This window comes from Pseudochaenichthys georgianus, chromosome 4 (assembly GCF_902827115.2).
Source record: "Pseudochaenichthys georgianus chromosome 4, fPseGeo1.2, whole genome shotgun sequence".
Taxonomy (NCBI): Eukaryota; Metazoa; Chordata; class Actinopteri; order Perciformes; family Channichthyidae; genus Pseudochaenichthys; species Pseudochaenichthys georgianus.
The window spans coordinates 28,195,236-28,208,697 of NC_047506.1; the positions used below are offsets into that span (position 1 = coordinate 28,195,236).

Sequence of the window (13,462 nt, forward strand, 5' to 3'; positions counted from 1 at the left end):
ATGTGCACTTTCTGTCTGGAAGACCTCACAATAAAAGGTTAGGTGCATCTGTTAGCAGGACATATTTGAAGAAACAAAAGCAAGGGCCTTCACAGTATGAATGACTATTGTATCACTTCTGTTCAACAATTTATGATTCCCATGTGGCTCCCTCACAGTGTGTTGTAGGTACATCACATTTTTGAACTTTTTTCATTGGAAATATTGCATTTTTAGCCATGCTCTTGGCAGAGCTCTAGTGATAGGAATGAACACTTACCATGCACTGGGCGACTATGGGTGAGGAGGGGTTGACTGTCAATCGAAATGTTGTGCGTTCGATCCCAGCCCCTGCAGTCAACATTTTGATGTTTCCTGGGGCAACATACAAAACTCAGAGTTGCTCCCAGATGGCATTGCCAATAGTGAATGTTTGTTAATGTGAGCATCCTTGAGCAAGCGGAACATTGCTCAACAGCAGGCGTGGCCAACCAGTCAGAGGTTAAGAGCCAAAAATGTTACTATGTTACTGCAAAGAGCCACATCAAACACACAGTCACAGATGTGCGTGCACCCCCACCTCCTTCTCTCTTTTGTTCTCAGCCTTTCTCTGTGCTCCATTACTTTCTTCCTCCCCTCTCTCTCACACAGTTTATTTATATAGCACTTTTCAACACAAGGCAATTCAAAGTGCTTTACAAAAAATCAAAGACATTAAGAAAATGGCATTTAAAATCGGTCATTAAAAAGAAAAGCTAATAAAATAAACATTAAAAGAAAAAATACATGGATAAAAGTTACAGTGCAGTCTAAGATATGAATAGTTCAATTAAAAGCAGCGACAAAAAGAAAAGTCTTCAGCCTGGAAGTACTGCTTTTTATTGATCTAAATTACTTAACGTAACAAGTTAACCTTCTTCTTGGACGCAGCTATGTATGAAATTAAGTCATTTTAAGAGTGCATTTAACGTGTACAGGGTAACAACAGACAGACAAAAAGTCCTCAGTCTAATGGAATAATCCACGAGCTCAGCCAATGAACCTAGCGATGCGAACATGGTAGTCCAGGAATGATAGTTTGATAAATTTGAGTTTGATATACTTTATTAATTCCCGTGGGGAAATTGTTTGTAGCTGGAGTTGGCTGATAAACGCTGCTAGTCAATGTTGATTCGATGGTCCACTCTGTTCCCAGATAGTAAAACCTCTCACAAATACCGTGTATATAACGCAAATACCTCGGACTTAGTGATGTATTAAGACATATGACAAAACATGACATAAAACAAGCATACAGCACTGGTTAGGATCCATTTGGTCTGGTTTAGCGCAACCATGTAGGCGGCCATCTTTCACTTCTGTTGACAATATGCAGCTACCCAATTGGTGTAGCACGATCACGTGACGAACCGTGGCACGGTTTTTAATGACCGTAAGAACCCTGACACACATAGCTCTGCTCAGACAGATTTATTGTAAATGTCATACACCATAATATTGACAGAAATGGAATCAAACCTCTCCTACCAGTATTCAGAGGCCAGTTAACATAACAATGAACATTGTGTGCACTCGCACACAAACTCTCAGTAAGCAAAATTGAAAACGTTTTTTATTTTACTTTTTTATCTTACTTTAAAAGTACGGAGCCCTGGGGGGTATACTGCGAAGCAGGATTTTCGCTTAGCCGGCTAAATTCAGGGAAAACTCCGGCTTTCCGGTCATCCGAAGCTGGTTCTCTTTTTAGCAGGCTAGATCTCCATGGTAATATATGCTAAGCAGCTAACCTGGTCGGGACCAGGTTAGGTTGCAGGCTAAGAGCTCAACTCAGTGAAAGCACCGCCTGCTGACCAATCAGAGCTCAGTGTGCGGAGTTTAAAGCGATCAAGTCATATTACAGGAGAAAGGAAATACAGAAAAACTGCCGTCGCAGGAAAGACGGCCGGCAAAAATCACCGACTGTGTGAACGTGAACATGAATAGAATATCACCTCCATCTTCAGAGCAATCTGACTGTTATAACATTAGCGTTAAGAAAGCTTACTTAAATATCGGCCACAACATAAGTAACCGGATCAGAGTACATTAAGTACAGTCCGCGGCATATCACTTCATAATGTATCATATATCTCCTGAGCCGTATCTGGCCGTGCAACACTCACAGTGACACATACTGTATGCAGAAGTATTATTTTAAGCAACACATAAGTTGACGAAACACTCGAGACAAATGTAATTGAAGTCAGATCGTGTTTTAGACGGGGCAGTGATATCATAAACCTGTTGATGTACGCATTCAAACACTTTTTCTGTTACCAGCTGTATTCACCTTGCAGGTGCAGCTATGTGGCTTTTATCCTGGATAAAGTGTTTAAGTCATGGATGTTTAAAGTTTAACTTCTTCATTTTTGACTAGTATTAAAGTTCACTTTTCATTCAGGAAGTATGACGCTGTGCTGTCAGTACGCTTCTCCATGTTTGTGATTGGTCGAATGCTCCAAATACCACCCCTTTCATGTGAACGCGCACCTAACTAGATAGGACACGGCTGGCTTGAGCGATCCACTTGATAACCAGCGTCGTAGTACAGTTTAGCGAGAGCGCGTATGTTTTGGATTAGGCCAACCGGCTAACTCAAACATATCCAGGTTAGGTTGAACCAGGTTCGTAGTATAGGCCCCTGGAGGGTTCACAGAGAGAAAAATAAATAAAACGTGGCCACGCTTTAGTAACTCGTGCGCACGCTTTAGTAACTCGTGCGCACGAGTTACTAAAGCGTGCGCACGAGTTACTAAAGCGTGGCCTCGTTTTGTGTGTGTGTGGGCATTTGTTTATGATAGTATCGTTCGTTCCGGTGCACTCCGGCAGGACTACACATCGAGATTAAGATTAAACGAATTTCTTTCACTTGGGAATACACATATAACTATGGAGAACCAGATTTGTGTAAATTACTGTGCCGGGGGTGTCGGACACACACAAACACACCGAACACGCACACACAGAGTGGAGCTGAGCACACCCACACACACACAGCATACGCCCCGGTGACAGGACATATCCTTCATAAAACGAGGGGGAATACTCTGGTAGTTCGATGTGTGTAGAGGTGTGTGTGGTTAAACGTAGCAGCCTCGATCTCTATCCAGCGGTTCTAATGAAGGGCAACGCAGTGAAGTAAACAGTAAAAGGCACCGCTCTTTGCAGCTGGTGCTGCTCTTCTCAGATTCTGCTGGGTTACACATTACTGCCTCCAGTGCCCTGTACGACGAAGCCAGTTCAACAGACCCTGGATATGTTTGATTTACCCGGCTTAACTAACCCTAACAAACGCGATGTCGCTAAGCGGTCCTACGAAGCTGGTTATTAACTCAGCAAATCAACCAGGGTTTCTCTGTCCGGCTGAGAGTACGTTCACGTGAAAGGGACGGGGTTACCAACATTTGACCAATCACAAACATGGAGACGCATGCGGACAGCGCAGCGTCATACTTCATGAATGAATAGTGTAAATAGCAAATCCTGCTTCGTAGTACAGGCCACTGGTGCCACAGAGATTTCATAAAGTGAAGGATGTTTTCCTTCTATAAAACAGCTGTGGGCAGCAGCAGATTCTGTGAGTCACGGACAGGAATCCCTCAATTTAAATAAAACGAGGCCATGCTTTATTAACTCGTGCGCACGCTTTAGTAACTCGTGCGCACGAGTTACTAAAGCGTGGCCACGTTTTATTTATTTTTCTCTCAATGAACCCTCCAGGGCTCCGTATAAAAGTGCTTCGTTATTTAAAAAAAAAACTGTCTGCTTTTCTGCCTGACTTTTCAAGGTGTTTATCTTCTGCTTGTGAAGTTCCATAACTTTTGGGGAGTCCTGGTTGATGTTAGCATGGAGTGAGGTGAAATGGCGCTGAAGATTTGAAGCCTTGAAATGGGTTAATGCTGTCTGGCATACACGGCAACATGGCTTGCAATTGCGTTCGATAAAAAAACATGAACTCTCCCACTCTACTAAAAACGTCCTATGTTCGTCTTCATATTTTCGCTTAGCTGTGCATTTCTTCCCTGACATTTTAGGATCAAACTCAGTTCATGGTCAGATAGTGTTTAATCAACGATAGGTTTTCCCCCCTCAAAGGTGATTGGTTCACTGCATCGCAGGTATTATTGTGATTGGCTTTTGGGCCACATCAAAATTAGACGCGCTGTCATCCTCTCAAACTGACACCTGACACCACACATACACACGTAGGGAGAGCCGGGACGAAAGTAACACGGGACAAAAGTAACGGAGCGATTCTATCCGAGCCCAAACAACTTTGACCGGCCAAATTACGTCAGAATTATCAGCATTCAATACTTAACAGAACTACTAAATATCAGGTTTAACTGTCAGGAGTCCGTGTCTCTCCCCCACACATATAGAATTCGATATGAACTGAAGAGCCGCATGAAACTGGGCAAAGAGCCGCATGCAGCTCGAGAGCCGCCGGTTGGCCACCCCTGCTCTACAGTATATGAATGGGGTGTGAATGGGTGAATGATTACTTGTTAATATAAAGTGCTCTGAGGGGACTTAAAGACTTGATATAGCACTATATAAAAACAGTCCATTTCATCTCAACAACTATATTACATTACATGTTACTTCTTAGACGTTTTTATCCAAAGCGACTTACGTGGGCAATCCCCACAGGAGCAATTTTAGGGTGAAGTGTCTTGCCCAGGGACATGCTGACTGCAGTGGGGTTTGAACCTGTGCTCCCTTAATCCGAACACCAACGCTCTATCCACTGCGCCACATGCCTCCAACTATTGGTTGATTTCTTTACAGACACATGGTCACTAGAGGATTAAACATACTGACTTTGGTGATCCTGACTTGTACTGCAGTGCCACTAGATCAAACTAGAAGTTTTAACTTTTCATATGAACGCAAAGATTTGATCCCTTTTTCCTTGAAGCATTTGTAATTCTCGGTGAAGACTGCGGTTTGGATGGCCATGCGATTTGCAACATTAACATTGTTATCCCACTGAGTTGTTATTGTGAATCGTAATCATTTTGGTCATCTTTCATCTTTTCCACTTGGGCCTTCATAACATTTAAATTCTGACATTATTAAGTGAATGACCAAAAATGGAAAACTAATGACCAGTGGATAGAAAGATATTAATACGCAGTCTTTTATATATCGCAACAAGCATTTCAGTAATCACAGTTCAGCCTCCATTTACAAGTTGCTGAGTTAGTTTTATCTCTGCTTTTGCTCCTCTGGTGATTAACTTGACACTCATGGGGCTTCTCCAAAACATTCCAGTCATTAGTGTCTTCGATCAAAAATAAAATGATAAAATGGGGTACTCTCAGCTATCGTTAGTCCCCGATGTATTTCGTGTTCAAATTCCAGCTGCCGTAAATGCAACATGATGAAAATAAACTATTAGAGGTTCACCATTTAAATGTCTTTGGGAAACCTTGTTCTGAATACAAACAACAAAGAAGGATATTGGCATGTTTTATTCCAGTAAACTGAACTGCTTTGAATTGATATTCAAAAACAATAAGTTACTTTCTTTGATTTGCAAAGCTTTTTCCTCAAAACACAATGCCCTGAGACTACAATGTGTACTGTTGCCAAATGTCAGACAAACAAAACACATTCAGGTTTTTAATTCATAGCAAGCTCTCTCTGTTAAACCAAGTGTGGCACTGTAAGTCAAGCAGTACACGCAAGTATATGTGAAGGTCATTTCACAGGGAAAGTTTCCAATGAATACCTTGACGTTTTTTTAAGTAGAATAACTTTGTATGTAGTCAAAGCACTTCGAAATGTAACATCAGTCCAAAGAGCTTTTCCCTGGGCAATTCTTGTACACATAATAATAGAGAGAATGTGTGTAGGGGTCTAGGATTGAACATCCATATTCTTTGCTTCCTCAAGTTTAGCTAGAGTTCAGCTTTCTATGCGGCCAATGCCTTTCTTTTCATAATGTATGTGCCAAGTTTGTACATAAAGGGAGAAAATCACATTTACTTGAGATAGGCACGTAGACAATATTGCCTATGGTACACAATGAAATGTTAAAATTCAGCTCATTTCCTAATGCTAGCATTGTTCTCATCTTAAAGCTATCAAATATGTCATGCAGGCAATCAAATATGCACATTTCCAGATATATTATAATCAATGAAGCATTATGGATTCATACAAGCACAGCACTTACGGTTGAGGTCAGTTGTCAGAAGGAAGGAGAAGAACATGAAAAGGCAACAAAAGGCTGACAGTCTTTTGTTCGCACTGCTTTCATTTTTATGACATTTTTGTATCTCTCTTACAGAAGACATTCTCCATTTAAGCAATGGGGCCATTTCTTGTACCACCTTGTACTTTATCCATTCCGATGTATATCTCTGTCATGATGGGCTATTAGGCAAAACATCTGTCAGCTGTGTAGCAGGAACATATTTATGTCACAGGTGACAATCATAGTTTAGTGGGAATGCTGATACAGCATTCCAACTACTTGTTCTTCGACACACGAAATTATTTATTATTCCGCCGGGTTATTTTGCGCCTCTTCTGCTCCCACATTCCACATCGCAGAAACTCCGTTCAAACATAAAAACGTTCAGCTCAAGGGGGAATCGATGGCGATTACTTTTCTCATTCATAACCTTCATAATTCAAGAGATATATCCCATAATCCATCACATTTTTAACATGGAAGTCAATGGAGAAACTCTTCAGATTTGAAAAATCTTCATGCGACTTCAACTGTTCCTTCATACTTTCACTCAGAAACCTCCTTCCAACTTAAAAATGTTACAGATCTTTCTGATATTATTCGTGTAACACAACTTTTGAATCTGATTCATACTTTCAGAGATATTAAACATTGTTCAGACCTTGGTAAAGAGGCCTTCTTCAGATTTTAGAGTGCGTGATGTCCCAGCTAGAGTGGAGGACAGATTTAATTTTGCCTTCACATTTTCTTTTAAACCTGCCATAATTCCCAAACCCTACATTCCTGAGACATAATTTTTCATGACAAACGTAGGAAAACAATAATTAAACAAAATGCCTCTTGAGGGCATGAAGTGACAAAAACTTTCAACATGTCTCCATTAAACCCCATTGTAAATGCAGCCTCATCTTTCCCCACCACAGCAGCCGCACACCTTTTAGTTAATCTGCCAAAAAGGCCACATTATTGACCTGAAAGTACGCAAAAAAAGTACACTTCAGATGCTCAAGTTCCTTGACATGCTTCACGCTTTGAAATTTCACCGATATCTGTTACGGTTTTTCAACAAAACGTTCACATGTAAGAGGTTCATCTCTCATTCAGAACAATGAAAATGCTCTCCTCCCACTGATTACTGCACATCACCATGGAAACCTATGATCTCTGGACACGTCGTTAGCTCAAATATAAACATCTGTGTCATGGAACACAATGATGTCATAATTCCAACTGACATGCTCAGAGCGGCAGATTTCAGATAATGGTTAACACAGCTCTACATCAAATATGATGTTACGTAATGTGGTGTTACTATGGCAACGCACCCCTCGCCATAAAACAGCAGCAGACTTCAGATAATGGTCCTGCTCTCAACAGCTCTACGTCAATTATGGGCTGTCTTCATATGCCGTTTCCATGGAAACACATCCCTCACCATAACACACAATGTTGCTGCAACTCCAATGGACACGGTCCGATCGTCCCCCAAACTTCACTTGTATATCACCGGTCCATGCCTCATCAGCTTTACACCAAATCTGAGATCTCACCATAGGCTGTTGCGATGGAAACGCATCCCTCGCCATTAAACACGATGTCGCTGTAGCTCCAATGGACACGGTCCGGTCGTCCCACAATCTTCACCTGTATATCACCTCTCCATGCCTCAACAGTTCTACGTCAAATCTGACATCTCACCATATGCCGTTTCCATGGAAACGCATTCCCTCGCCATAAAAGACGATGTCGCTCTAACTCCTATGAAAATGTTCAAAAAGTACTCAAACTTCACATGTGTGCTAACAGTCGAGCCGTGAAGACATCTACGGGACCGTTTTGGGATTTCTTCAATTGCCATTGCTATGGCAACACAATGTTCACCATGAAACACGGTTTTCTCATAACTTCAGTGAAAATGCTCCAAACGGCCCAAAACTTCACAGGTTTGGTAACGATGCAGCCATCAACGCATATAAGCGTATTATGGGATGTCATCAAATGCCGTTGGCATGGCGACAGATCATTCGCCATCAAGTTAGTTAAAAAGTTTGCAGTTCAAATATTCTGCTGCTTTTCCAAGCCTTTTTACTTTCTTTTCGTCTCTCATCACACATTCAAGCCCCCAGTGTTCATGTATCATTTCAATCTAAATTCTTCACTTTCTAATTTCCCATTACTTTTCGGCATAGCAGTTTAGCGTCAGCTTTTCAGCATAAAGCATTCCCACTAGCAAGTTATTCAGGAATTATATCCTCTAGTTTCAAATGATGCCAGGTTATTTTTATTGTTTTTTTCTGGCTTTCTCTATTTTGTCGTAGTCCTTTTCCTTTCTCTGTCAATTCGCCTTTGCTTTAGTTCAGGCTGTGTCAGCGTGGTCGAGGGATTCCTTACATCAAAAAAGCACAGAGTGACATAGTTAATTACATTTGCGTCTCTCTCACACACTATTTCCATGTCCTTTTTTCTCTGTCTCTCTCTTCCAGCCATTTATTGTACTTACAAATGCAGCTTCAGCTAAAAAATAGACCTACATGATGTCCTTATATAGATAATAAGAAGTTTAATTTGACATGCAGACTCACCTCCACTGTGTTAACCCTGCCACAAGGAATATTCTTAATAAGACTTAAATTTTGTATTATTAAACTACACTAAAAAAATCCTCAAAATGTTAAGTTTAAGATTATGTTAAATTAATTGCTTTTTTAGACAAATAAAGTTCACATTGAAGAAGCTGGCACAAGTAATTGTGAGGCTGTGTTGGTGTATACATTACTTGTTGTTTTGTTACTTTTAGACTTAATGATGTACATATTATTGCAGCTCTCAAAACCGAACTCTATATTGAACATGTTGTTTTTTTCCAGGGAGTTTGGGAGATGGAAGGTGAACAATTTGGCAGTGGAGAGGAGAGATTTCTTGGAGTCTTCGTTACCTCTGACTCCTGAATTTATCCGGAACATTCGACTTTTAGGCCGCAGGCCCACCACCCAGATGATCACTGACAACCTGATCAGGAAGTATGGGACTCACTTCCTGTTGTCAGCTACACTGGGAGGTAAACAAAGCATCTGTTGTTCTGATTATAGATTTGTTACAATGTTACAGTAGATATTCTCATGGTAACTTATCGAACCCTTGGAATAAACTGACTCCACCAGCAATGTGTTTTTTCACTGTTCCATCCACCGCTTACTTTTTAATTTCAAGCCTTGCATTCTAGCTCACATGAATGCTCACAATTACCAATAACAGGCAGTCAAACACCATACTAATACTTGGAACAATAGGCATTTGATTTGAGGCAGAATAAGACTGAAGCAGCCCTATCATTATAAGTGTCATTATCATCATTAATGAGCAACTACCATTCTTGATGCAATAGTTACCGTCGTTGGCAGATTTTATCATCTGTAGCCAGGTAGATAATTAAGAATAATTGTTGGAAACTGTCTTTGGCTGATTTAGAAATGTTTCAACTGATTTGATTGGATATGGGAACCCTGTAAAAAGGATGTAATGATGATAATCATGCTTAGTCAATATAGACGCTATGCAAATAAAGGTTGAGCTGAAGTTTATAGGACCCAGGTAAAATCAGAAAGTATTCCAGAATGAGGGAAAATGTGTAATTTTCAGAATGACCTGAGATTGCATTTTATGTTTATAGAAGCTTTTAGAGTATGCTAACCAATGCGTCTCATATACATAGCCTTGACATGTCCAAACTCAGTCATAGTAACTAGCTGAATAACTCATCATAGAAACATAACGTGGCACTGGCAGCACATATATTGCTCTTCAGGGAGAGCTAACCAAGTCTTCACCCTAAAATGAATGATTCCCCTCATGGGGACCTCCAATTTGTCCCCATAAGGGAGGCAAGTCCCCACACGTGACTGTGTAAACAGATTTAGGTCCCCACAAGTATAGTAATGCTAGGACACACACACACACACACACACACACACACACACACACACACACACACACACACACACACACACACACACACACACACACACACACACACACACACACACACACACACACACACACACACACACACACACACACACACACACACACACACACACACACACACACACACACACACACACACACACACACACACACACACACTCCCAGCCAGCCAGCACTTAGTGGTATGAAGAGAGGAGAATGAGGAGTTTGCCTTGGATTGTTGCCAGAGATATGCCTCTGTGGTTCTCAATGGATAGCCTCTATGTTCGGAAACATATTGACTTAATGAAATTAATAAATAGATTCTGATATCAAGAGGGTGCCCTTCAGCAGCTGAGGAAGAGAGGCAGTGGGCAGAAAAAATAGCCATATAGCATTAACGCTGCATTATGATGAGGAATATGACGTGCAGTGTCTTGTAGACTCTCAAGCAAAGAGTGTGTGCTGCACCATGGCCCCTAGACTGATTGCTGTGATCTAAGGCTACTGATGGGTCACGTCACGTGGCTTATTCTAATTGTGGTCAAGTATCCATAGTGCTTCAGGGGCTCCTGTATGGCTGCTCCATGGCTCTTACCACCTGGAATATAGTGTGTGTGTGTGTGTGTGTGTGTGTGTGTGTGTGTGTGTGTGTGTGTGTGTGTGTGTGTGTGTGTGTGTGTGTGTGTGTGTGTGTGTGTGTGTGTATATATGTGTGTGTGTGTGTATATAAGATTATACTGGAGCAAAGCAGGACCCAGTTGTTAATGTTATGATATTGTAGTTTAATCTTTATACATTCAACACTTAAAAGGTAAGGTATCATTAGCAGTAATGAAAAGATTGCAAAAATGCTGACACTTGAACTTTAGACACTGATAATTAAATGTCTGACACAGTTTAAATGCTTTTTCATTGACATATTTGTATTTTGTAGGAAGTGTAGCACATAAACATCTCAGCAATGAGTGCTTTTAGGGCAAACATATAAAAACAACTACCAATAATCACTAAAACACTTAAAGATGCCTTATGTCTCTTTGAGGTTTTCCTGTTGTGTGTTATACATGTTGTGTGCATGTACATGGTCGGCAAAGGCTTGAATCCCAAAGTTCCCTCCAGAGAGAGTTTCTCTCCCAAACACTACCCCCCTGCCTGAAACGCCTTGATTGGACTCCTTTGTTTACTACTTTTTTATTCTGTAAAATAGTGACATCCCTCCATTACACTTGGCTAGCGCTCCAAAACATTGTAGGTGGTAAGCTAATGGGCGGTACATCTCCAACACATCTGTAAGTAGTGGACCAATCACAACAGAGCTGTGCAGCTAACCAATCAGAGCAAACTGGTCTATGGCTTCGGACAGAGGGTGAGAGGTGCTGCAGTACAGGCTGTATGAGAACAATAAAGCCCTTTTTGAACTTTAAAGCATGTAAACATGTCACAGTAGAAGCACAAATATTAACCTGAACATGAGCATAATAGGGCCTCTTTAAGACACTAACTCTTTGTTTTTATGTAGGAGGAGAAACACACTTAAGCCATGGAGAAGCCTGCATTAGCAACACTATATTATGTCACTTTACAAATTGTAATCTCAATTTTTTGAAATCATACGTTTTCTGTGCAGGAGAAGAGGCCTTAACGATATTTGTGGACAAGAGGAAACTGAGTAAGAAAGCAGAGGTGAGCAATTATTCCGGAAACTCGTCCACTGTGACTCTGGAGGCTCTGCACCAGCTGGCTGCCTCCTACTTCATCGACAGGGAGAGCACTCTGCGCAAGCTGCACCACATCCAGATCGCCTCAACTGCCATCAAGGTAATGCCTTTGTATCTCTATCTCTTATTGTCAATAAGCTGAGATGGTAAAGATTCAAGAGGCTGAGTGTCTTGGTCGATAACTGTTTGACTTACGTTTGACATCCTTTTGTTACCATGTCTTTCATATTTGTACAAACTTTTTTTGCATACACATTTTGCAAATCCATCCATTCATCTTCTCCCTCTTATCCGTGGTCGGGTCGCGGGGGTAGCAGTTCCAGCAGAGAGCCCCAAACTTTCCTTTCCCTGGCCACATCAACCAGCTCTGACTGGGGGATCCCAAGGCGCTCCCAGGCCAGCGAAGAGATATAATCCCTCCCCCTGGTCCTAGGTCTACCCCTTGGTCTCTTCCCAGCTGGACGTGCCTGGAACACCTCCCTAGGGAGGCGCCCAGGTGGCATCCTTACTAGGTGCCCGAACCACCTCAACTGGCTCTTTTCGACGTGAAGGAGGAGCGGTTCAACTCCGAGTCCCTCCCGGATGACTGGACTTCTCAACTTATCCCTAAGGGAGATGCCAGCCACCCTTGCGGAGAAAACCCATCTCGACCGCTTGTATCCGCGATCTCGATCTTTCGGTCATGACCCATCCTTCATGACCATAGGTGAGAGTAGGAACGAAAATGGCCCGGTAGACCGAGAGCTTTTTTTCCTCTGGCTCAGCTCTCTTTTCGTCACAACGGTGCGGTAAAGCGACTGCAGTACCGCTGCTCCGATTCTCCGGCCCATCTCACGCTCCATTGTTCCCTCACTCGAGAACAAGACCCCGAGATACTTGAACTCCTTGGAGTGGACAGTCCATCGGTTTCCTGCTGAGAACCATGGCCTCAGATTTGGAGGTGCTGATCCTCATCCCAGCCGCTTTACACTCTGTTGCGAGATTTTGCAAATCATGTCATGTAACTAGTACCAAGCCAAACTTGGTTTGTTTTAGTTAAAATACCATTTACTTTATCTACAGGAGACATATAGCCGACTCAAAAGTAATCTAATCTCAGTGTTTACAGACTTTGAATAAGCAAGGTAGCTTAAAAAGGTAACATTTAGAAATAATTAAGCCCATTAATATTGTTCGAATTACATTGGAGTTTAATTGACTAATATATACTTTTTTAAATGCTCTTGAATGCACTCACAACAAGATTGTATTAAAAAAAAAACATAAGACCTTCTGCTCATGTCCCTCTTTTTATCCTTGTTAAAAAGCGGCAGACCAGCTTTGATTCTGAACAGGAAAATCTACAAAATCAAAGTGTATGATTTCTGGTTTTAAGGATTTAAGATGTACCTCTCACTGCCAACTGGAGCTGCTTACATTGGAAGCTGCCCAGAAGAGCTTTATATGAAATCCTTCTTTGAAAGAAAGAAGAACAAAATTACCATAGCTGGAAGTGTTACAACATATTGTTATATCCTAAACTACAGGATATCTGAACTATATAAGATACATTACA

General features: G+C 41.5%; 1 protein-coding gene across 1 annotated transcript in view; it reads left to right on the forward strand.

Moving 5' to 3' along the window:
- Positions 1 to 13,462, forward strand: part of LOC117445073 (BMP/retinoic acid-inducible neural-specific protein 3-like) — a 78,387-nt gene that overhangs the window by 47,677 nt on the left and 17,248 nt on the right. Inside the window, exons 3-4 of the mRNA XM_034080474.1 lie at positions 9,091 to 9,281; positions 11,817 to 12,007. Of these exons, the coding sequence (XP_033936365.1) occupies positions 9,091 to 9,281; positions 11,817 to 12,007 (382 nt within the window). The remainder of the gene's footprint in view (positions 1 to 9,090; positions 9,282 to 11,816; positions 12,008 to 13,462) is intronic.